This window comes from Prunus avium, chromosome 3, assembly GCF_965620075.1.
Source record: "Prunus avium chromosome 3, drPruAviu1.hap1.1, whole genome shotgun sequence".
Classification (NCBI taxonomy): Eukaryota; Viridiplantae; Streptophyta; class Magnoliopsida; order Rosales; family Rosaceae; genus Prunus; species Prunus avium.
The window spans coordinates 32,449,028-32,475,140 of record NC_142286.1 but is presented as its reverse complement, the minus strand read 5'-3'; the positions used below and the strand labels follow the sequence as shown (position 1 = coordinate 32,475,140).

Sequence of the window (26,113 nt, the reverse complement as noted above, 5' to 3'; positions counted from 1 at the left end):
TGGGTAAAATTTTAAATTTTTAACTTTTGCTGATTTAATCTTATTTTTTAAGGCCTAATGCATCACCACCACCTTCTGCTTCAAAAGTGTTGAAGAAAGGAAGAGATTATTCTTTCCTTTCTCATGCATTTGCCGAAAGCAAAGGAACAGTTTTTTGTTGATAGAATTTCATATTAACAAAAAGTACAAAAGGAAGACATGCAGCACGTGGGCAAAGCTATCAAAGGAAGGGAATGTTGGTTCAAGTCAGCCTTTGTCAAAAAGAAGGGAACAAAAGCCATGTGAAGCAACCTGAAAATGGGAAAAGCAAGTTTGTCCCTTAATTCACGGATTGGCTACCATATTTATTTAGCCACTTGGGCTATGGGGCAATCATATTGATTGCAAAATTAGGAGTGGCAGCCGTGAGCTTTAGAGAGAGAAAAGAGAAAAGTAGAATAAACTTTGTATTGTTGCTACTACTTTTGGCTCTTGGGTTCTTTGAGATGCCAACTAGAGCTATGCCTAATTAGGGACTTTATTGGCAGCAGATGAGGAGCGGCTGGTTTCTTTTCAATGCTGGTGGTTGAGTTATTTCGGTGCATTAATGTCCCTTGTTTTGTGGAGGACTTTGGAGGTGCTCATGCGGCTGTTGGTCCAAGTTCTTTGTTATATAATGAAGGCTTGGCAGAGAGTTATCTGTGGGCAGTTTTGGTGAGCACAATAGGTGAGAGAGTGCTCTTGCCATGGGGCAAGCCGTATGCACCATGATGTCTTTGCTGCTGCACCTTTTGCATGAGGAAGAGATGGTGATGTGAAGAACTTCTTTGTTTATAAGTGTTCTTCATATATTTGTAGCCTCTCTTTCTCTTTTGGTATCTGTGTGTGAGTGATTTGGGTGTATTTGGGATTTGGGTTGTGAGAGTTAAACTCTGTAATTCCTAAATTAGGTGAGAGTGTTTAATCTCCTTTGTTTGGGATACTAGTGGAAGTTCTTGCCATCTTCGAACTGAATGTAGGCTACATACGGGCCGAACTAGTATAAATCCTTGTGTCTCTTGGATTTTGCTATTTTCATATTTGTCTTGTTGTTTCAACGGTTCCGTATTGTCCACCCTATGCAATCCGCTTCCGCACAACAAAAAGGACACTACTACTACCAAACACATCACATAATCATATAATGGTCATCGCTGCAAACAGACATTTCATCACAAGTACAGTCATACTCATATTGTTGCAGTGCAAATTTGAAGGTGAAACAATTTCTGAGACGAAACGTTTTGTTGCTCTTGATGTCGCCCCCTCTCTTGTTCTGGTACCCAGGGTAGTCCCATTTTTTGAACCACACTTTCTCCATCAAAACCAGGCCTGCTTCCTCTGCATCCCACGGGCATCTGTTATATGGGTAGTCATCTCTGGTTGCAACTTGAACTTCCCCGCCTTCCCTCAGCATCCCACGGGCATTTTCGAAGAAGGCTTTCAACAAGTTCTTGTGCATTCTGCTTCCATTCAACGCCCAAATCAATTAGCCCCCAAGGTAGGGAAACTAAGTAACTAATTCAGAATACTATATGGTAGCGAATAATTATGTAACTAATTATAGGCCTGCAGCTTCACCACTGCATTGAATAACATTGATTAGCCATGAAACACTTGATAAGACAATTGGGAAAATATAGCATCCTTGGATATGATACCAATCAAATAAAATTCTCCACCTCTTCTTCAATAAAATGTCAAATTCTCCACCTCTCTTCTTCAATAAAATGTCAAATTCTCCACCAGTTCATACATAACAATGAATTCATCACTGGTTTTGTTGATAGATCTGGATGTTGATGATTTTCCAAAAGAATATAAAAGAGGGACTTGTGTGGTAGAAAAATGTTGAGCATTCATAATCATTCATTCCTGGAAAGGGTAATTAAGAAACTTAAGCTGCACAAATCTCATACAAATGCAATCCAATCAAAACAAACTGTTAGGGTTGACATCTGTGTACAACTAACTACTAATTATTTGTTCTAGTTAAATAATTTAGGGTCACTTACTGAATGAGCTGAGGGTTTCTTTCACGTAGCCAGGGGAAATGGCCTGCATGAGGAAAGTTGAAGATGATGACATCAAATTTCCTCCATTGCAGAGCGGGATGGAGGTCAATCTCATACACATCAACATCATGCAACACCAAGCACTCTCTCCTCTTCAAGCCACTCAAGTGTGATAAACAGCTCCTATGTTTGGCCCTTAAAGAACCTAAAAATTGAATCTTTCATCAAATTAATCACTGAAAAACAAAAAATAAAGAAACCCCAAAAATGGTTCACCAAAAAACAGGGGTAGCGCTGAAAATGAACAAAGATTTATTGGTCACATCTTAAAGAGTACCCATGAACATAAAAGCTGTGTTTTTGAAAAATGTACCTTGAGATTCGAGAGAAGTTGCTACCATGTTGCGAGCAGAGCCAAATGCTCGAGCTAAACAAGCAGAGAATGAAAAGTCTCCTTCACCAACCAGCAATATCTCTTGTGCGCTACTGTAGTGTTTGATCCATCTCTCCCTACCACGACCCATTTCTGATTCTGATGAAAGGTTTCTGCTCAAACGTGCTTACATGAGATGAGACCCCAAAGCACTCTCTCACGAGCAAGGGAAAAAAAGCTCACACCTTTAAAGAAGAGCAGCTATACACTTGAGAGGAGACATTGTTGGGCTTTGGGCCTCTTGGGCTGCAATTTGTTCTGGAAAAAAAGTCAAATTATGTTATGGTCATTGTTGTCTGACTCGATTTTCACTTTAGTCCTTATTTAAAGTTAGTAGTTTCTCTCGTTATAGTTTTGATCCATTTGTGGGAGCAAATAATTTCACGACCACTCTAATGACCTCAAGTGGAAATGCAAATAAATGTCAAACTTGTCCTAGATCACATTAATTATGTTGATTAAATTCTCATTTAATTAGCTATAATGGAAAGCTGATTACATTCAATTTCCATACTCTCATCTATCTCTTTAAATAAAGGGCCCTTAATAATTCCAAAGATGGCTACAAGATAATTCCCCTATTTATAGCCAAGGAATACACAAAAAGGGTGATCAATTCGAAAATCCTCCTGTAGCTTTCATGAAAAACACACATCTCCTTGAGATATTTTTGCTTACTTAAGCATCGGAGAGCTCTTGACCAACACCATACCAGTGTTTATCCAATTGATTGTTACTATTTTGCAGGTAATTTTCGAGGAGTAATTAAAGTAGAGTGAAGTTCTTAATTTAATTCATCTAGAAGGAATTTTGTTACTACACATTAACAATTAAGTTATAAAAGTTTAACATCGTCAGAACAAGATTGGGGGAGAGAGAATGGGGGGTGGGGGGGAACGGGGGGGCGGGCAAGATACTTGTAGCTTAAGTGATTAAGGCATTTATTTTTGCACTTGATATCCTATGTTCGATTCTCCCCTCTCCAATATTGCATGTATTAAGAAAAATTAAAAATGTGTGTACATATGCCGATATTGCTAAAATATGAATACGGGTTTTCAATATGTTCAGATATTTTATTCTTCTCCATAAGGAGGTATATATATAGGTTTACAGAGTGCTTTACAAGGAATAAGATACTATCAGGAATTAGGAAAGTATCTCCTAATTATACACAGATTTGTCAACTAAATGGAATGGGAAAGTAAATCCCTTAATTAATCAAGGAAATAATTCTCCTTGATTAATTAGGAGACTCACGTCAACACTCCTCCTCAAGTTGGTGCATATACGTCACCAATGCCCAACTTGGTAAGTGAGTCATAAAACACTCTGCTACAAACAGCTTTGGTTAAGTTATCAGCTAATTGATCTTCTGATCTTACGAATGGTAGGCGGATGATCTTCTTCTCAATTTTTTCTTTGATAAAATGTCTATCCACCTCAACATGTTTGGTTCGATCATGTTGAACTGGATTATGGGCAATATCAATCGCTGACTTGTTGTCACAATGCAACTCCATTGGCTTTCCTGGCTTGAAACCCAGTTCTGTCAAGAGTCTTCTGATCCATAGCAATTCACAAACTCCATGAGCCATTCCTCGATACTCTGCTTCTGCACTAGACCGAGAAACCACATTTTGTTTTTTACTCCGCCAAGTGACTAGATTACCTCCCACGAAGGTGAAGTAGCCTGAAGTAGAGCGTCTGTCAGTAATGGATCCAGCCCAATCATCATCTGTATATCCCACAACTTCAAGATCTCTATTTTTTAAGAACATTAATCCTTTTCCAGGGGCTAATTTTAAATACCTTAAGATTCGATCAACTGCATTCCTATGAGACACACTGGGTGAATGCATAAACTGACTAACCACACTCACAGCATATGCAATATCTAATCTTGTGTGGGCTAAATATATTAACCTTCCAACAAGGCGTTGGTACTGTTCCTTATTGGTTGGTTCTTGATCCATACCTTCACACAACTTGTGATTCATCTCGATTGGTGTGTCAGCAGGCTTACTGTAGGAAATTTCAAAATATTTTTCCAAAGTTCATTTGAATATTAAACATGCATTTAATCAAATTAATCGCAGCGGAAGTCTAAGGTGGTTGTTTAAATTCAAAAACAAAACTTTCTTCCAAGTATCTTAAGCCATGAACATTGATATGTTTTTCATAAATGAAAATTCAAGAGAAAGGATAAGATCTAATTACCCTTGAAGCAATTATATGAACCAATTTGTGTTTGGTCTTCTCTTGATGATTTCCTCTTTGTTGATCTCCTCTTTGATCTTTGATCTTTGCTCCTTGATCTTTCTCCTCCATGTGAGCCACAAAAGTATATGGCCTCTAAGTCTCCACACCAATGGAACCTTGAGATGAGAAGAAGTATCTTGAGAATACTTGGATGCTAGTGCAAGATTCTCAAGATTGGTTTCAATCTAAACCACTTTGAAAGATGAAAGTGTTTCACTCTTGAAAACTATCATTTTTCTCTCTTTGATCTCCCAAACCTATTTGGTTGATGTTGGATTGTGTTTGTGTGTTAATGAGCTTATGGAAACAATTCCCATACACATTCACTTAACCATTTTCGGCCAAATCCCATTGGGCTTCCAAAATTGGGCCTTATGACACTTAAACCATAATATTTAGGTGTCTTAAGCCCTTGGGCTTGATACCCAACCATTTGGGCTTCCCTCTAACTATTATCGAGGCCCAAATACGTTTTTACACGTAGTAAATCATCCACATCAAATCAATCAAATTGATTTCCTCATTCTCATTTGTATTACTCAAAGTTAACCATTTAAGGTGTGCGATCCATTAGGTTCTAATTAGCAAGGCAGTGGGAAAATATTAGAACTCTTTCTAACCAACTGGAATTAAAACCCCTTTTTAATTCTTCCTTTATTTGGATCGATCACAATCAATCCTAGGACTTCCACAAGCCAAGAGTGACATCTAGCAATATATCAAGGCTACCCAAGCTAACCAGAATAGATGAAGAACCTATTCAGTTGGAATTGCAATGCAATACGATCCTTCTCTTATACAATGTTTCAAATCATATTATTAGGGTACGGATTGTTTATGTCAAACCCCTAATATGATTTATAACCTCATGTGATTCAAAAGAACATGAATAAGAACAACTTTCTAAATCAAGCTCAAAATACTTTGGCCAAAGATTTACTGAATCACATCTTGAAACATTCTCCTTCTTTATCGAAAGTAGAGATTCCTTATTGTACATTCACATGCCCCTATGATGAATTAAGAGATCCCAACAACACTTAAGACAAATCTTTTACGGCTTGCCTTTAAGAGCTATCAAAGATCAATAACGCATCACAAGACAACCATGATGCCTCAGGTCTTGGGACTAATTTGCATTATTGCAACTATGAGTTCTCATTTGACATGTAGATAAATACTCCATATGAGAACTACGGTTGATCGCGTTCAGTGTACTCATTCACTAATGAGCACCCACATACTTGTATTAGTGTCAACTACACAAATGGTTTGAGACTAACCATCCTCCCAATTGAGCATACATAATATGCGCTAATCTTGACGGTTTATCAATGCCCATTTGATAACCTATGATTAGGAACATTTTGGGATACTACAATTAGAGATTAAAGGTCTCATGAATCTAATCTTCTTTAGATTACTTTATCTCTTATTCAGCATACCCTGGACATTTGTTTCTTTACACGATGTAAAAGATAACAAATTAAGTTTGCCCTTTATATATCATATACGAAATGTATTCTAAGGAGATTACATCAAATGTATTGGCTCTTAGGGCACATTTCTAACACTTACATCCAAGCAATCCTGTTTCAACAAGTAGATCCAATACATATTTCCTCTGTGACAGAAATATACCATTTGCGGACCTTGCTACTTCAATTCCAAGAAAGTACTTCAGATCACCTAAATCCTTCATCTCAAATTCCTGAGACAAGTACTTCTGTAGTTTCAATTGCTCTCCTGTGTCGTTTCCAGTCACAACTATGTCATCCACATAAACAATCAGTGCGGTAAGTTTCTTTCCATCACGCTTCAGGAACAAAGTGTGATCCGCATTACTCTGTGTATATCCAAAAAACTTCATGGATTTAGTGAATCTACCAAACCATGCCCTGGGAGACTGCTTTAACCCATACAATGACTTTTTGAGCTTGCAAACTTGATTCCCTTTGTCACGAGTGAAGTTACATCCTGGTGGTTGTTGCATTCCTAAAAGGACACAAATTAATGTGCAAACAACCAATTAAAAATACCCGCAAGTGCACGAATCTATCGAAGTATAGATTGTATAAGTACGGGGTCGATCCCACGAAGAACTTGTCGGTTGTCTATAAGTTCTAATTCGAGTACAAAAAGAACACTTAACTAACACACCACAATGCACAAATGAAAATTTGAAACTAAAAAGAAATATAAAAGAAACAAACAAAACAAAACAAAAAAAAGAATTGTGCTGTGAACAGTGACCAGCGACCGGTCGTTTGTTAAGAGCGACCGGTCGTTTTTTTGTCTGGCGACCGGTCGTGAGGTAAAAGCGACCGGTCGTTTTAGTACAGAGTCGAAACTTCAGAATTGTGTGCTGAGCGACCGGTCGTGAGACACTGGCGACCGGTCGTTCTTGGGCAGAGTCGTTTTCTCTGTTTTTCCAGTTTCAACCTCTATCCAGTGTTTTGCCTATAACTTTCCAACCGTACGTCCAAAATTCACGTTCTTTATACGGTTGAATTCAGCACAGAAAATGGAAGAACACCACGTGGACCAAAAGTCCAAAACAATTACGGAAACAAATAGAATTTAGTAACAAAGACACGTAACGTGTCAAACACGCAACTCACACACACATTGGGGGGGGGGGGGTTTGATTTGTTTGAAGTAACCTATTTCTATTGCATGAAAGTAAATGGACTTTTAAATTAAATGAGAATGGCGGAGATGAATTATCAAGATGTGAAATCAAAATGTAACAAACACTAGGGTTTCGGAATCCACCCTAAACAATTCTACCCAAGTTCATGAATACTCAAGTAATGAACTCTAAACGTGTTGATGAAGATGTTCGCAATCAAGACCATGGGTCGTGGCTCAAGACGCATTGATTCTCTCTAATATACGTAAAGTGCATGGTTCGTGCTACAATACTTGTGCCCTCCTCATAACCGAACCTAGGTATGGTTCGTACTTCGATTCAATTACAAGGAGAACCCATTAAGTTCAAAGAGAATATGAACATCACAAGAATCCTAATAGCATGGTGTTTACATTAGGTATTCAAGAAACCAATTCACATGGATGATTCTTACTTCATCCATTTATTGCTTAGGATAACATGAGGATACACATAATCCCAACAATCTCAAGAAGCATGCTTTCAAAGGTGATCAATCAAAGAAGAACATACATCAAGGATAGATTAATTTGGTGAATTGGAATTCATCAACAATATCTAGAAATTCATACACTCAAGCATCAAAACAAAAAGGTAATCATGTTTAGGGCTTCAACCTAAGCCCTAGCTATGGAGTTTAGTTGCTCATACTTATTTCAAATACAAACTCAAAATGAAATTAGAAAGAGTTTACAGATTTTCAGAAAATGATGAAAGCTTCAAGATCATCAATGGTGGAAGTCTTCTTCTCCACTTTTCTTGGCTGCACCTTGGCTTTCTCCTAGCTCCAAGCTCTCCAAAAATCTGCTCTCAATGGTGTAGAATCATTGAATAGCCTGGCTACCCACGTTCAAAACCTCTCCCACTTCAGATTGCAATTAACTTTCCATTGCCCATCAATTTCCAGCTCACAAATATAATATAAAACTCATACTTTAGTTAAAGCCTTTGCCCTTGTCCCCTTTGCCATGATGAAGCCTTGACTTCACAAAGATGCCAAAAGCTTCAGAAAATATCTCATTTGCAAAGGTAATTCCTTGTTACCAAGAGTTATGGTAACAAGAAATTAAGATGACACAAAGGAGGTAAAAGCTGGCCAAATCCGGATTTCCAGAGCTGTGGTAACATGCTGGATTGGTTGGATAGGCAATACTTGTCCAATGGAGCTCAAATTTGGATATGTTGTAGTTAACATCCATTGGAACAAGTCTTATGAAGATCATCACCTCATCCAAGGACCGGAACATGCTGATCCAAGGCCACGAAGTTGACCTACGAAAATGAACAAAAACAGAATTTATATCAAATAATGCACTTTTAGCTCATTTTCATACAAACCAAGGTAAAACCTATTAAAACACAAAAAAGAAGTAAAAAGCTATAAAATGTCAAGAACTAACTCAAAATAGTGGGTGAATAACATGAAAAATCATGTGTAAAAATGAACCGAACAAACTTCCCAAACTTATCTTTTGCTAGTCCTCGAGCAAAACAGAAATTAAAACAAGACTCGAAACAAAACTTTCCGAACACTTTCTAAGGAGAGAGCAACTCATGCAAACGACTCAAAAGTTTTCACAAGAAAAACTCAGTTTACACATTATTCACAAGGCGGCAAAATTCATAACACAACATGCTCAAGTGTAGTAGTGTGATGGCCAAATGGAACTCATTCTCCAATTTCAGTTTTCACACAACTTCAAAAATCATACCAAGCACAAATGTAACTTCAAATCTCACCAAAGTTGTCCTCTCACAAATGAATCACTCGGAAGAGGGTTACAATGCATCACTCAATAATAAATATGAGAATAGAGTTAAACCATACGGGACTTAACTCAAAATTAGCAAGATGAAAAACATGCATGAATATGATCTCAAGAAGGATGCTAAACACTTAAAAGCTGAAAAATGTGTGCAAATCAACCACATGACATTTAGGATCAATTTAGGTCTTTATTATAGGTTGTAATGGGGCTAAGGGTGTAAGGTGAGTAAGAAATGAAGGATATGGATACAACAAAGTCCAAGGAACTCACAATGTAAGAGCATATAATCGTTGACTAAAAGACTTTGAAACATCACGCTTGAGATTTTCACTCATTTTTTTTTTGGTGATCAAATAGACCACAAAGCCTTATACCTCCACTAATTACGAATCACACTCCTTCCTTCCATTTGAACAACCATCAATTTATTTATTTTGAGGCCAACCAAGAGACATGGAATTTAAATTTGAATCCATTGCCAAATAACCACAACTTTTCTCTCATCTTTCACCCTTTGAGTGAAGTACTCTTTTTTTAATTTTTTTTTTATTTTTAAAGAATGTAATAACCCTTCCCAAACTTAGCATGAAAAAACACATCTAAATTAAAGCTCACGAGTTCCTTAGAAAGGTGAATTCTTGTTTTTCAGGCTAAGGCTAGAAGTAATAATTGGTTACTTGAAAGAAAAGGCATACATATAGGCTCAAGGTGGTTAACAATGGAAAATCATGCTTAAGCATGCATAAGGTTAGCTTGAAAGGCACAAACGGTCCAAAGAGGGCCTTAATATCATTTCTCAAATGTCATGTAATCAAATTGCACAAGAATGAGTAACTTTTAAGTGCTCAACCAAATCAATGAATAATGAGATCAGACAACAACTCAGATGACAAGAAAAGTAAGAATATGTGTATAACACTCATGAATTGAAGCACAAGGCTCAAAGCTCACATTATATGGTTATACAAGTCTAATTCATGCTTGATACAATTCTTTGGATCATGCAAGTCCCTCAACTAGAGAATTATGAAACAAATGGCAAGTGCGTAGAGGGTTTCAAACATATCATGCTAGAACGATGCCATTTAGTGAATAACAAATTATTATTTTTTTTTTTTTAAAGCATTTTCAATCAAGTCATTTAAACATTCATCACAATCTCATCATATATGTCCGGAAAGTGACTTAAGAACAAAAAAGACTCAAAACAGAAAAGAAAACAAAATAAAAGAAAGTAAGAATTTAAGTGAAACGAAAAAGACTTGCTATCCCTTCCCAAACTTAGAAACAAACATTGTCCTCAATGTTAAAGAATTCAGGCACCAACAACGTTATAACAAGAATTAAAGGGAATAAAGCAAGTAAATACAAGAACAAACACGAAAAACAACTACAACACGGTCGCAAAAACAAAAACAAAAACGAATCCAAACAGAAACAAATAAAACAGTAAGCCCTAACAACAGTCTTACACATGCAGAAATCCAACCCAAAGAAACGCACAAACCAAATGAAAGCCCAACCCAAACGAAAGCCCAAAAGCGAAGAAAGTAAATAAATAAAAATAAAAAAAACAGAGAAACCAAGTCAGAAGCACAAAGAGCGAGGACTCAGTAAGATAGAAAAAGTGGGCCCTGAAGTCTCGGCACCTGTGAGTCACGGGAAACAAAGTGAGAGACGTGTCGACAAGCAGCGGTCTCTCTCTCGGTCCCAAGCCAGAATTATTGGCTTCATAGGAAGGTGTGACGACTTTCGTTTCTCAAAAGCGCTGAAAGGCGGAACTGTAATTAAAGGGGTTGGGGACCAGGTGAGGTGACCTAAGGGGATAGGCCGTAAGGGCCGCGCAAAACGCAGAAGCGCAGTGGCTAGGGTTACGTAAAAACTAACTCTATAAAAGAAGAAGAGAAAGAGTTGGGGAAGAACACACAAACTCAGAAACACACAAAAGAGAAAAGAAAGACAAAAGAAAGTAAGAGTTGAAATGGCGTCTTCCTACCCATTCTCGTTGGATCTCAACCTAGCTCCACCGACTCAGACTCGGGGCCAAGCAGTGGCACCAGTGTGGATGCCCTACTTTGCCTCTGCACGGGGGCACGTGACAGTGAATGACTCGATACTGCTGGACAACGATGTTGCCCTTGGAGTTGCTAGAAATCTAGTAACTCCCAAGGATATACGGGTGCTGGGATCAAGGGATGACAACCGGGTCGTGAGCGATGCTCTGGCACTAAGCGTGCAAAGCACCGCAACAGTCGCAAGTGTGGGTCATCGCCTACTTGCGAAGTCCCATGAAGTGGAGGTGCTAAGAGGTCAGTTGGCGGCGGAGCGAAGTATGGTGGAAGAGTGCCAGAGTATTATTAAAAGTTTAAAAAGGGAAAGGGCAAGGATAGTGGAGGTGAATCGACACCAGCTAGAGGCGTTGCGGGAAGAGAACCAAAATCTCTCAAAGATGGTAAGTGTTTACGCCCATGACATGAGAAAGCAGCTGGAGGACCTGGACCAACCGGGTAAACGCAAGAAAACCGATCGCGAGAGTAGGTATGCTCAAGCTAAGAGTGCGATCTTTGGGAGCTCGAGTGATGAGCCCCAAGAGGCTGTGCGTGAAGCCCCGGAAGAGGATAGCCATAGGGCTAAACTCAAAGGTCCAATGGCCGAGACACCGAGCACTGTGAAAGAATAATTTCTAATGTATTAGTGGTGTGCCTGGTTGTCTTTGCCCTTTCCGTGTATTTGTTTGTTGTTTTTTTTTTTTTTTTTTTTTTTTTTTTTTTTTTTTTTTGATTGTCAGAAATAAAAGAAATGAAGTTGGAAAAGAAAAAGAAGCACACTTCCCAAACAAAACAAAGACGACAGCCGAAAGGGAAAACACACTTCCCTAACTAAAATAAGACAAAGGTGATAGCCGAAAGGGAAAGGCAAAAACACAAAACACTAGAAAAACACGGAAAAAAGAAAAGTAAAGTGAAAGTTAATGTGCTCCCCCTTGAAGCGATTAGGTCGAGCATGCCCGGGAAATCCGAAATGGCGTTGGCTCTCCCTCTCATCTGCATATGTCTATTTAAGCCACGCCTCTGCAAGCGGAAGAGTACCCTGCAATTCTTTCTGCAAACTCAAGGAAAACCATCAAAAACATCCAAAGACAAAACAATGGCATCCACATGTACTCACCTTGATGATCTCAACCTTGAGCTGTCACTAGCACCACCAAATTCCCAGATAAGGGCTCCTCCAAACCCGATCTTCCCAAACTCCTCATACCACCATGGCTCGGCCTCAAACTTCTCTGAGGTGGTGCCGCGAAGGGCAGTAATGCCGGAGGGCATGACTGTCAGCAGACTGACAGTTGCAGATCACCTGCATGTGGCGCAGAGGTCTGACCAGATGGCAGTGGACGAGTCCCACAATCTAACCGTGCTCAACGCGGTCTCGGCCACAAATTTGGGCATGCGCCTACTGGCGAGAACACGAGAGTGCGGGGCACTGAGTGAGGAGGTGGCGGTCCTGAAAGCTCTGGTGGCGGACCTGCAGAAGCGGCTCTACAGCGCCAACCAGCATGTAGAGATGCTGCAGAAAAGGAACGAAGATCATGTAGAGCTGCTGCAGATTCTACAAGCAAGAACAGACAGAGGCAATTAGCAGAAGCCTCAGCTAGCTCAAAATGCAAAAGAAACAAGTGATTCATAAATTTATTGTTTTTTTTTTTTTTTTTTTTTTTTTTTTTTTTTTTTTTAATTTATAAATTTGTGTGTAGAATCACATGTTTTGGAATGAAATAAGCATTTGAGCCAAAATTCTGAGTGCATAAACATAAACAACCTACTTCCCAAACTTATATGAAACAATGTTTATAAATGATGGAGATTTAATACTAAACAATGCCATATAGAAAAATTGGGATGGATAATCACAAAATAAAAGAAATAGTAAACAATTAAAAGTTGAACTAACAGTAAAAGTTGAAACAAACAAACTAATAACCGTCTCAAAATAAAACCCAAAAACAAAATAAATTAAAAGTTCAAAAGGGTACAAAGCTCAAAGTACTACTGATCATCATCAGTCTCATCATCATCATCACCATCAACATCATCACCATCAACATGTGCAGAGGTCCCGGGATGACCTGGCATCTGGAGGTGCGTCCAAATGGCGTCAATGGAAGTGCTCATATGTTGCATCTGCTGATACTGGAGCATCTGCAAGTCCCAAATGGCTTGGAGAGAGGGCTCCCAAGCAGAAGTGTCGACAGTGGGAGCAGGCGGGAATGGCTGGAATGAGGCCGGCCCGTGTGGTGGTGGTGGCATATGAGGCGGCACTGGAGCAGGTGCGGGTGCAGGTGCATGTGCATGGCGCCTCTGAGAGATACTCTTGGACACAGAAGTGTCCGAAATGGGACCCATGGGCTCAACATATATATCAGTGGGGCGAGCCCGAACACCTGAGCGGTCACAAATCATGCTAACAAGGCAAGGATAATAAATTATGCTTTTCTTACGTGCACAAGCCTTCAGGCGCTCAAAAATGATGTCAACAACTGGTAGGATAAAAGTTCCCTCATGCAAAATTTGCAGGAGCTTGACCCCTACTGATGGAATTTCCGACCGTTGGCCGGATGGATAAATGTTGTGGCGCACAAAGCTCCACAGGATGGCAAAGTAGGGTGTCAACTTACCCTGAATGAGGACAGTCTTTTTAGTTTGAGATGCAAAGGCAGCAGGGTCAGCATAAAAAAGTGTTTCAGCTGCCCTTTGCATGTCAAAATCCTCACCCAAAAATTGTCTCCAATTAACAGTATTCTCTCTGTCACTTATTTGAAGAACCTCAGAGATAATGGAGGTGGATAGTACAATATTTTTGCCCCGAACCTTAAGGGGCACCTCTGCATTACGTCTAAGTTCTTCCCTAGGGAAAGCGGCATAAAACTCACGCACAATTGATTCATTATATTTTGCATAGATGTGAGCTAAGGGTAGGAGGTTTCGGTCCCTAATAAGGTGCCGGACTTGAATAAGTCCAGCGGTTTGGATGGAGGGACTAAGATCTAAGTTACGCTCAGTAACCACAGTGGCAGTGAGCATTGCCTCTTCCGGTTGAGGTGCACTTCGTGAAGAAGATGCACCCCCTCTGGTACCCTGTCTAGCTCTAGACATCTAAGGAGAAAAAAAAAACAATATGCACAAAACAAATCAACAACAAAATTCATGCCACAGTTCCCAAACATGCAATACGCCACAATTATACCAATATCAAAACCAAAATGCATGCACATAGCCAAAATTTGCCACAATACAAATATACACCAATTCGAACGAGTCAACAATTTAATCACAATGTAAAATACCACAATGCCACAATATTAATCATAATGCACAATTAAGCCAAAATTCCAAAATGTAAACAACATTCCCAACATTCAACCAAAATGACAAAATTCCAATAATAAACACAAATAACAACAACAATAATCAAATAAGAGAGTGAGAAAAACATACCCAATTGAGGAAAATCACACCAAATGATAAACACAAGCCAAACCCAAAACAAAAACAAGAGAAACAACAAATTAGAAACAAAACAACTATAGGAATGCATTAGAGTAAGAAAATCAAAGAGAAAACACCAAGAAAAATTCGAAAATTACCTTGGTGCTACAGTAACCCTAACTGAAAATCACCTCAAATTGAAGAAAACACTTGAAATTTCAAGGAATAGATGCCAAAAACGGATTCTACTCGAAAAATTAAGTGAGAAAAGTGTGATTTGGGTTAGGATTAGGGTGGGTTGTGAGGGAGGTAGAGGGAGGGAGAAGAGAGAAGTCGAAGGGGGGGGTGGGTCTGTCGCTGGGAAGAAGAGGAAGTGAGGAGAGAGAAGAGAGAAAGGAAAGAAAAAGACGGTTCTTTAAAAAAAAATTCGACGAGCGACCGGTCGCGAGTGAAAAGCGACCGGTCGCTTTGAAGCAGATTCAAATTTAAGCAAAACGACGAGCGACCGGTCGCGAGTGAAAAGCGACCGGTCGTTTAGAAGCAGATTCAATTTTTTAAGAAAAACAACGAGCGACCGGTCGCGAGTGAAAAGCGACCGGTCGTTTAGAAGCAGATTCAATTTTTTAAGAAAAACAACGAGCGACCGGTCGCGAGTGAAAAGCGACCGGTCGTTTCGAAGCAGATTCAATTTTTTCTGAAAAACCAAACGAGCGACCGGTCGCGAGGCATGTACGACCGGTCGTTCTCTCTCTTTTTTTTTTTTTTTTTTTTTTTTTTTTTTTTTTTTTTTTTTGGGTTGAAAACTTTATTAAGGACTTACCTTCCCAACTCAGTTTTGCATCCCCGAATGTATATCAATGAAGTGAAGCACTTCATCTTCTTGATGCAAAGTATTTTCGTGGTAGATTTTCAACCTATGCCCATTAACTTTGAATTCCTTTCCTATGCCTATTGGTCGGATTTCAACTGCACCATAGGAAAAGACATTAGTAACAACAAATGGGCCAGTCCAGTGGGAACGAAGCTTACCTGGAAAGAGTTTGAACCTAGAGTTAAAGAGTAATACTCTTTGCCCTACTTCAAACGACCTTCTAATGATATGCTTATCATGAAACGCCTTTGTTTTTTCTTTGTAAATTTTTGCGTTCTCATAAGCATCATTGCGAAGCTCATCCAGTTCGCTCAGTTGTAACCTTCTGATATCTCCTGCTTCCTTCATGTCGAAGTTGTACTTCTTAATTGCCCAAAGGGCCCTGTGTTCAAGCTCAACAGGTAGATGACAAGGTTTACCAAAGATTAAGCGAAATGGAGACATACCGATTGGAGTTTTGTAAGCAGTTCGGTAGGCCCAGAGAGCATCGTTAAGGCGCAAAGACCAATCCTTTCGAGTAGGACCAACAGTCTTCTCTAATATATGCTTCACCTCTCTGTTAGAAATCTCCACTTGTCCACTAGTCTGAGGGTGATAGGGGGTGGACACCTTGTGAGTTATGCCATACTTCTTGAGTAGGGTCTCAAATGATCGGTTGCAAAAATGGGATCCCCCATCACTAATGATGGCCCTCGGTGTTCCAAACCTACAAAAGATATTGGCTCGAAGAAAGCTAAGAACAACTTTCGCATCATTAGTCTTGGTTGGAATTGCTTCCACCCATTTTGAAACATAATCAACTGCAAGTAGAATAAATAGATTTCCAAAAGATGAAGGAAATGGACCCATGAAATCTATTCCCCAAACATCAAATATTTCAACAATTAGAATTGGGTTTAAAGGCATTTGATTTCGAGATGAAATGTTACCCATTCGTTGACACCTATCACAAGATAGACAGAATTGTGATGCATCTTTGAACAAGCTTGGCCAATAGAATCCACTTTGCAAAACTTTTAAAGCTGTCTTCTTGGCTCCAAAGTGGCCACCACATGCGTTCGAATGACAGAATGTGAGTATGGACTGAGATTCGGTCTCGGGAACACATCGCCTAATCACGGAGTCCGAACAATACTTCCACAAATATGGGTCATCCCACACATAGGACTTGGTGGTTTTCAGCAATTTGTCCTTTTGACCTCTTGACAAATCCCTTGGTATATTTCCTGTAGCGAGAAAGTTGATAATGTCAGCATACCATGGGTCAGAAATTTGTAATGCAAAAAGTTGCTCATCAGGAAAGGATTCACGAAGAGGAAGAGTGTCTTCTTCGGTATTGGAGTTAGTGATCAATCGGCTAAGGTGGTCAGCTACCACATTCTCCGATCCCTTCTTATCTCTGATTTCAATATCAAACTCTTGGAGCAACAAAACCCATCGTATCAATCTTGGTTTTGCTTCCTTCTTTGCCAAGAGATATTTCAAAGCTGCATGATCAGTGAAAACAATTACTTTAGAGCCTATCAAGTACGAACGAAATTTCTCTAAAGCAAAAATTACAGCTAACAGCTCTTTCTCAGTAGTTGAATAGTTCAACTGAGCATCATTAAGGGTACGGCTTGCATAATATATTGCATGCAATCTCTTCTCAACTCTTTGTCCTAATACAGCTCCAACTGCAAAATCAGATGCATCACACATTAATTCAAAAGGTAAATTCCAATTTGGAGGCATAATGATAGGTGCAGTTGTGAGAAGAGTTTTGAGCCTTTGAAAAGCTGCCAAACATTCATCATTAAGATCAAAATTTGCATCTTTGGCAAGCAAGCTACACAATGGTCGAGAGATCTTAGAAAAATCTTTTATGAATCTTCTATAGAACCCGGCATGTCCTAAGAAGGATCGGATCTCTTTCACTGATGTGGGAGGTGACAACCCGCTTATCACATCTACTTTGGCTCTGTCAACCTCAATGCCTTGACTGGAAATCACATGACCTAAAACGATTCCCTGTTGTACCATGAAATGACACTTTTCCCAATTGAGAATTAAGTTGCATTCCCGGCATCTTTGCAAAACTAAAGACAAGTTGTTAAGGCATGAATCAAATGAATGACCAAACACACTAAAATCATCCATGAATACTTCAATAAATTTTTCTACCATATCGGAGAAAATACTCATCATGCATCGTTGGAAGGTGGCCGGGGCATTACACAATCCAAATGGCATACGCCGGTAGGCGAAGGTACCATAAGGACATGTGAATGTCGTCTTGTGTTGGTCTTCAGGAGCGATGGCAATTTGATTGTATCCTGAATAGCCATCCAAGAAGCAGTAGTAACTGTGACCTGCAAGACGTTCAAGCATTTGGTCAATAAATGGTAATGGAAAATGATCTTTTCGGGTGGCGGTATTTAATTTTCTATAATCAATACAAACACGCCATCCCGTTTTGACACGAGAAGGAATAAGTTCATTTCCCTCATTTCTTACAACAGTTATTCCTGACTTTTTAGGAACCACTTGGACCGGGCTTACCCACTTGCTATCGGAAATAGGATAAATTATACCCACATCCAATAGCTTCAGAATTTCTTTTCGGACTACCTCTGTCATGATTGGGTTTAACCTGCGTTGAGCATCCTTTGTGGGTTTGGAATCAATTTCCAGTAAAATTCTATGCATGCATCTTGTTGGGCTTATTCCCTTGATGTCCGCAATACTCCAACCAATTGCTCCCTTGTGTTCTCTTAACACTTGCATCAACTTCTGTTCATTTTCCACATTGAGATTGCTAGCAATAATCACGGGCAATGTCTCTGTTTTACCTAAATAAACATACTTCAAGTGGGATGGCAATGGTTTGAGCTCTAACTCGGGTGCCCTGTCAAGAGAAGGAACAAGCTTTTCAGTATTGACTGGCAAAGGTATAAAATTTGGAGTGTACTTACGTGGTATGGCTGGACATGCATCAAGGAATTTCACAGCCTCAAGTAACTCATTATCAACAATTTCAGCAACTTGAGGATTTTGTGTCAACACCTTTTCTAATGAATCTGTACCATGAGTACTATTAAATGTATTTTGCACAATATGACACAATGATTCAATACGAAAACATTCATGTTCATCATTGGGGAGTTTAAAGGCATCATAAACTTTGAACTTTATTGTTTCCCCTTGAACTGTCATTGTCAATGTTCCTTGTCGAACATTGATCACAGTATCTGCAGTGGCCATGAAAGGGCGGCCAAGAATCAATGGAAGATCCGCACCCGGAATAGGAGCTTCTTCCATCTCTAGCACCAAAAAGTCAGCTGGTAAGATGAGATCATTTACTTTCACAAGTACATCTTCCAAAATTCCTCTTGGATATCTCACTGATCGGTCCGCCAATTGAATGCTAACAGAAGTTGGTTTAAGATCACCTAAGTTAAGGGCTTCAAAAACAGAATAAGGCATCAGATTAATTGAAGCACCTAAATCAAGTAAAGCTTTGTCAAACAATTTATCTCCAATTATGCAAGGAATTGTAAAACTTCCTGGATCTTTCAATTTGGGAGGGAGCTTCCTTTGCAAAACAGCAGAAGCTTTTTCCGTTAGTGCAACCGTTTCATGATCTTGGAATCTCCTCTTGGTGGTACAAAGGTCCTTCAAAAACTTTGCATAACTCGGAATTTGCTTGATTGCATCCAAGAGAGGAATATTGACTTGCACTTTTCTGAAGGTTTCCAATATTTCCTTGGCTTGTTGAATTTTTTTGGAACTCATAAGCCTGTGAGGAAAAGGAGCACGTAAGATTTCTTCGTCAGTAGGTTCACGACTTACCTTCTCCTTTCTTGCCCTTCTTGCAAGTTCATGCTTTGGGATCCACTCGGATGAAGAAGCTGCTTGCTTATCTCTCTCTTTGTTGCTTTCATCCTTTTCTTTAGGCTCAGCCACTTGTTCAACCTGCATGTCATCAACATTGTGAATTAAATCTTTAGAACCATCAATTTCACCAATTACCTTACCAGTTCTCAAGGTAACTGCTTGAACATGCTCACGCCCAGTTGGATTAATCTCTGGTTGGCTAGGCATCATACCAGGTTCCCTTTGACTCAAAGCTTGAGCAATTTGTCCCACTTGATTTTCTAGATTGGCAATGGCCTTATCCGTTTTCTGCATGTGGGTGTCATTCCTCTGCATGTAGCTTTTTGTCTCAGTGATGAAACTATCTGTGTTTCTAGCCATGGAAGCAACAAGTTCTTCCAAAGATTTTCCTGTAGATTGTGGTTGAGGTGGTGGTTGTGGTGGATTGTAGTAGTGCATTTGACCATGAGGTGGCCGAGTATGTTGTTGACCTTGAGGTGGGTGAGTTGGCCCTTGAGGTGGTTGAGTTGGCCCTTGTTGAACATTCGAATTGTCACTCCACCTGAAATTTGGATGATTTCTCCACCCCGGATTGTATGTTTGTGAGAAAGGATCATTCTTAGGCCACTGATTTCTTTGAAATGAGCCCACTGCATTTGCTTCCTCATGTGCCAAGGGACAATCCTCAGTGTCATGACCAATTGTGGAGCAAAATGCACAAACCTTGGATGATCCCGGTGCCAATTTCTTCACCATGTTGGTTAGGTTTGCAATCTGAGCTTCCATACTAGAAAGGGTACTTACATCATAGGATTCCCCTTTTCTGACTGGTCTTTGCCTTGAATTATATTGGCGAGCATTTGCAGCAACAAGATCAAATATTGCTCGCAATTCTGTTGGAGTCTTGGTCATTATAGTTCCTCCTGCAGCTGCATTCACATTATTTTGGTCCGCTTCAAAAAGTCCTTCATAGAAGTGTTGCATTAGAAGCCAAGCTTGTATGTTATGATGCGGACAAGTGATTAGAAGCTTCTTGAAACGGTCCCAATAATCCTGGAAGCTTTCTCCCGGCCTTTGCAGAATTCCTGTAATCTGACTTCGGAGTTCATTTGTCCTTTGTGCTGGGAAAAAATGTTGCAAGAACTTTGTAGCAAGATCCGTCCATGTTGTGATGGAATTTGGAGGTAGATAGTGAAGCCATTCCTTTGCTGTATCCTTCAAACTAAATGAGAAAAGTCTCATTCTTATCTCATCACTACTCATGCCTTCAATCTTTATTGTGGAACACACTTCCTCAAAGTCTAGGATATGTGCATTAGGATTTTCTCCAGGATTTCCCAAGAACTTAGGCAATATGTGTATCATGCCCGATCTCAACTCAAAGTTTTCCAAAGTGCTTGCGGGATATACTATGCAAGATGGTTGTCCAGTTGTTGGCGGTGAAGAGTATTCTTGCATAGTAAGTTCCGCATTTGCAGCTGCTGCCGCCATTGGTGAAGGTGGAGGTGACTCGACTTTTGGTGAGCTTGGTGATGATGAAAATGGCGAGAGTGAAAAAGGCAATGGAGTAGACACAGCTAGTTGGATGTTCCTTTCTCTCAAAGCTTGAGCTTGGATATCTTCTACAGTGCTATCTAATGAAATATCCAAATTCAGAAGGGACATAAGCAAAATGTTCCTGCAATAAGAAGAAAACAAAAACAAACTCAAATAAAATGAAATGACAAACAAAGAAAAAAAATGAAAATAAAATTAAGTACTCTAAATATACTCAAACAAAACATATAAGCAACCGTGCCAGTTCCCCGGCAACGGCGCCAAAAATTGTTGCATTCCTAAAAGGACACAAATTAATGTGCAAACAACCAATTAAAAATACCCGCAAGTGCACGAATCTATCGAAGTATAGATTGTATAAGTACGGGGTCGATCCCACGAAGAACTTGTCGGTTGTCTATAAGTTCTAATTCGAGTACAAAAAGAACACTTAACTAACACACCACAATGCACAAATGAAAATTTGAAACTAAAAAGAAATATAAAAGAAACAAACAAAACAAAACAAAAAAAAGAATTGTGCTGTGAACAGTGACCAGCGACCGGTCGTTTGTTAAGAGCGACCGGTCGTTTTTTTGTCTGGCGACCGGTCGTGAGGTAAAAGCGACCGGTCGTTTTAGTACAGAGTCGAAACTTCAGAATTGTGTGCTGAGCGACCGGTCGTGAGACACTGGCGACCGGTCGTTCTTGGGCAGAGTCGTTTTCTCTGTTTTTCCAGTTTCAACCTCTATCCAGTGTTTTGCCTATAACTTTCCAACCGTACGTCCAAAATTCACGTTCTTTATACGGTTGAATTCAGCACAGAAAATGGAAGAACACCACGTGGACCAAAAGTCCAAAACAATTACGGAAACAAATAGAATTTAGTAACAAAGACACGTAACGTGTCAAACACGCAACTCACACACACATTGGGGGGGGGGGTTTGATTTGTTTGAAGTAACCTATTTCTATTGCATGAAAGTAAATGGACTTTTAAATTAAATGAGAATGGCGGAGATGAATTATCAAGATGTGAAATCAAAATGTAACAAACACTAGGGTTTCGGAATCCACCCTAAACAATTCTACCCAAGTTCATGAATACTCAAGTAATGAACTCTAAACGTGTTGATGAAGATGTTCGCAATCAAGACCATGGGTCGTGGCTCAAGACGCATTGATTCTCTCTAATATACGTAAAGTGCATGGTTCGTGCTACAATACTTGTGCCCTCCTCATAACCGAACCTAGGTATGGTTCGTACTTCGATTCAATTACAAGGAGAACCCATTAAGTTCAAAGAGAATATGAACATCACAAGAATCCTAATAGCATGGTGTTTACATTAGGTATTCAAGAAACCAATTCACATGGATGATTCTTACTTCATCCATTTATTGCTTAGGATAACATGAGGATACACATAATCCCAACAATCTCAAGAAGCATGCTTTCAAAGGTGATCAATCAAAGAAGAACATACATCAAGGATAGATTAATTTGGTGAATTGGAATTCATCAACAATATCTAGAAATTCATACACTCAAGCATCAAAACAAAAAGGTAATCATGTTTAGGGCTTCAACCTAAGCCCTAGCTATGGAGTTTAGTTGCTCATACTTATTTCAAATACAAACTCAAAATGAAATTAGAAAGAGTTTACAGATTTTCAGAAAATGATGAAAGCTTCAAGATCATCAATGGTGGAAGTCTTCTTCTCCACTTTTCTTGGCTGCACCTTGGCTTTCTCCTAGCTCCAAGCTCTCCAAAAATCTGCTCTCAATGGTGTAGAATCATTGAATAGCCTGGCTACCCACGTTCAAAACCTCTCCCACTTCAGATTGCAATTAACTTTCCATTGCCCATCAATTTCCAGCTCACAAATATAATATAAAACTCATACTTTAGTTAAAGCCTTTGCCCTTGTCCCCTTTGCCATGATGAAGCCTTGACTTCACAAAGATGCCAAAAGCTTCAGAAAATATCTCATTTGCAAAGGTAATTCCTTGTTACCAAGAGTTATGGTAACAAGAAATTAAGATGACACAAAGGAGGTAAAAGCTGGCCAAATCCGGATTTCCAGAGCTGTGGTAACATGCTGGATTGGTTGGATAGGCAATACTTGTCCAATGGAGCTCAAATTTGGATATGTTGTAGTTAACATCCATTGGAACAAGTCTTATGAAGATCATCACCTCATCCAAGGACCGGAACATGCTGATCCAAGGCCACGAAGTTGACCTACGAAAATGAACAAAAACAGAATTTATATCAAATAATGCACTTTTAGCTCATTTTCATACAAACCAAGGTAAAACCTATTAAAACACAAAAAAGAAGTAAAAAGCTATAAAATGTCAAGAACTAACTCAAAATAGTGGGTGAATAACATGAAAAATCATGTGTAAAAATGAACCGAACAGTGGTAAGTCCATATATACTTCTTCTTCTAGGTCTCCATGTAAGAATGCATTCTTTACATCAAACTGATGTAATGGCCAATCGAGATTTGCTGCTAGAGACAGGAGGATTCTAATAGTTTTGATCTTGGCTACTGGGGCAAAGGTTTCTTGGTAGTCTATCCCATATCTCTGTGTGTATCCCTTTGCCACCAATCTAGCTTTATATCTTTCAACAGATCCATCTGCCTTGAGTTTCACAGTATAGATCCATCTGCATCCCACTGTCTTATTTCCATGAGGTAATGGCACAAGTTCCCATGTGCCATTCTTCTGGAGAGCTCGCATTTCTTCATTCATGGCTTCTTTCCATTTTTGATCTTCTAGTGCTTCAGTTACACTATTAGGAATAGGTATTTCGGCTAACTGCTTCACAAAGTGTACCCGTGACTCAAATAATCTGGTGAGAGATACATAATTGTTGATGGGATATTTCCCCTTTGCATTAATATCTGCTTCGTAGTGTACTGGGGGTTTACCACGATTCTTCCTTTTTGGAATCTGATATGTAGGCTCTGCGCCTTCTGAAATACAATCAGTTATTTCATTAATGTTATCAGTTTCAGGTAGAGAAGTTACCTGAATGACGTCCTCAGCAGATGATTGGTGTGGTACTGGAGCTGAAGAATTTTTCGGAGTAGGCATAAGCTCTTCAATTCTCTCCTCCTGAGTGTGATGGCTGGGATCGGACTGAAGCGGAACAATTTCAGCAAAAAACGGGGGGAGCGACCGGTCGTGAGGGTCAGGCGACCGGTCGTTTTCAGGCAGAGTCGGGATCGTGCGTTGTGACGTGCGGGGCGACCGGTCGTGAGAAGAATGGGACCGGTCGCTTTCAGGCAGAGTCGTGGGCGACCGGTCGTTTTCATCTGGCGACCGGTCGCTTTCAGGCAGAGTCGTTTGCGACCGATCGTTTTCATCTGGCGACCGGTCGTTTTCGTCGGGCGACCGGTCGCTATAGATCGACGACCGGTCGTTCTGAGTCTGGAACGAATCTGGAAAAAAGGCTGGAGTAAAAAATTCAGAAATGTGAGAAGGATCCTCCTGGGCATCCAAAAAATAGCTCTCCTGTTCCCAGAACGCAACATCCATGGAAGTATATACTTTCTGACTCGGCGGATGATAACACCGGTAACCTTTCTGATGAGGTGCATACCCAATGAACACACACTTGTCGGCACGGGGATCTAATTTGCCGCGTTGGTGATCATGTAAGTGGACAAAGACCACACAACCAAATATGCGGGGTTCCAGGTTTTGGATGGGAGGTATTTGGCTATGGTGTTGGAGTGTTTGAAGGGGGGTTCGGAATTGGAGGATACTAGAGGGAATCCGATTGATAAGGTAAGCCGCAGAGAGGACGGCTTCGCCCCAAAAAGACCGAGGCATATTTGCGCCAAAGAGGGATGCACGAACTACTTCCAGTAAGTGTCGATTCTTTCGTTCAGCCACACCATTCTGTTGAGGAGTGGACGGGCATGAGCGTTGATGGATGATACCGTGAGCTTGGAAGAACTCATTAAGATCATGGTTGAGAAATTCCCCGCCATTGTCAGACCGAAGAACCTGAATTCGGGTATGAAATTGTGTCTCCACCATGTGATAAAACTGTTGAAACTTGGAACTGACTTCCCCTTTAGTTTTGAGAAGGGAAACCCAGGTCATGCGTGTGCAATCATCAATGAACGTGACAAACCATCTAGCTCCCCCGGGAGTGGTAATTTTAGAAGGGCCCCAAACATCAGAATGAACAAGGGAAAAAGGAAATAAACTTTTATTGGAACTTAAGGGAAAGGGAACACGATGGCTCTTGGCCAGTTCACAAATGTCACACTTAAAACTAGAACTCTCTAAATCTGAAAATAATGAAGGAAATAGCTTCTGTAAATATCCAAACGAAGCATGTCCAAGACGGCGATGCCATAACCATACTTCGGAAGTTTTCTTCTCAACACTCGTCCCCCCAATTTTATAAGCTTGACTGAGGCTGGCTTCACTGTCAGATGCCAGGTCCAAATAATAGAGTTTGCCCCTCCTAGTACCACAACCAATCGTCTTGCTGCTGAGAATGTCCTGAAAAACACAATGAGTAGGCCAAAAGGTTACAGTGCAATTCAAAGCCGTAGTAATTTGGGCAACAGACAAGAGATTATGATGTAAGGATGGAACAATCAACACAGAATCCAAAGTGAGGGAGTCAGAGAGAGAGAGGGAACCCTCCCCAATCACCGGGGAGGGGGTACCATTGGCATTAGACACCACCGATTGAGAAGGCGGTGTATGAGAAATAATTTGTCCCGGATCAAAGGTCATGTGATCAGTGGCTCCGGTGTCAATGACCCATGTGTGTTTCTTTGAGGAACTATGCAAAACATAACCTTGGGTACCTGATGTGGCTACAGAGGCAGAGGCAGAGGCAGGAGCCGGTGCAGGTGGATGTTGCATTCCTAAAAGGACACAAATTAATGTGCAAACAACCAATTAAAAATACCCGCAAGTGCACGAATCTAATGAAGTATAGATTATGTAAGTACGGGGTCGATCCCACGAAGAACTTGTCGGCTCCCTATAAGTTCTAATTTGAGTACGTAAAGAACACTTAATTGACACACCACAAATACGCAAATGCAAAATGGAAACTAAAAATAAGTAAAGTGCAAAAGAAATGAAACAACACAAGAAAACTAAAGAAAAACACAAACAGCATTTTCTATCGCCATTTTGTCACCTGTTTATCACC

General features: G+C 40.0%; 1 protein-coding gene and 1 non-coding gene across 2 annotated transcripts; one reads left to right on the top strand and one right to left on the bottom strand.

Annotated features, from left to right (window-relative positions):
• Positions 1 to 1,136: 1,136 nt before the first annotated feature.
• On the bottom strand, positions 1,137 to 2,619 carry LOC110755619 (uncharacterized protein At4g26485-like). The gene is made up of 3 exons (XM_021956847.2): positions 2,407 to 2,619; positions 2,034 to 2,238; positions 1,137 to 1,481 (listed from the first exon to the last, which is right to left on the bottom strand). The coding sequence occupies exons 1-3, from the start codon at positions 2,555 to 2,557 to the stop codon at positions 1,148 to 1,150; spliced, it is 690 nt and encodes a 229-aa protein (XP_021812539.1). The 5' UTR covers positions 2,558 to 2,619; the 3' UTR covers positions 1,137 to 1,147.
• Positions 2,620 to 20,377: 17,758 nt separating this feature from the next.
• Positions 20,378 to 20,484, top strand: LOC148295965 (small nucleolar RNA R71). The gene has a single exon (XR_015834919.1). It is a non-coding gene; the product is annotated as a small nucleolar RNA R71 (small nucleolar RNA).
• The last annotated feature ends 5,629 nt before the right edge of the window (positions 20,485 to 26,113 follow it).

Excerpts from the sequence above, each read along its gene's own strand:
- LOC110755619 (XM_021956847.2), bottom strand. The coding sequence starts at position 2,557 with ATGGGTCGTGGTAGGGAGAGATGGATCAAACACTACAGTAGCGCACAA. Across the intron at positions 2,239-2,406 it reads AACTTCTCTCGAATCTCAAG|GTTCTTTAAGGGCCAAACAT; the intron begins GTACATTTTTCA and ends TTCAATTTTTAG. Across the intron at positions 1,482-2,033 it reads AGAAACCCTCAGCTCATTCA|AATGCACAAGAACTTGTTGA; the intron begins GTAAGTGACCCT and ends GAATGGAAGCAG.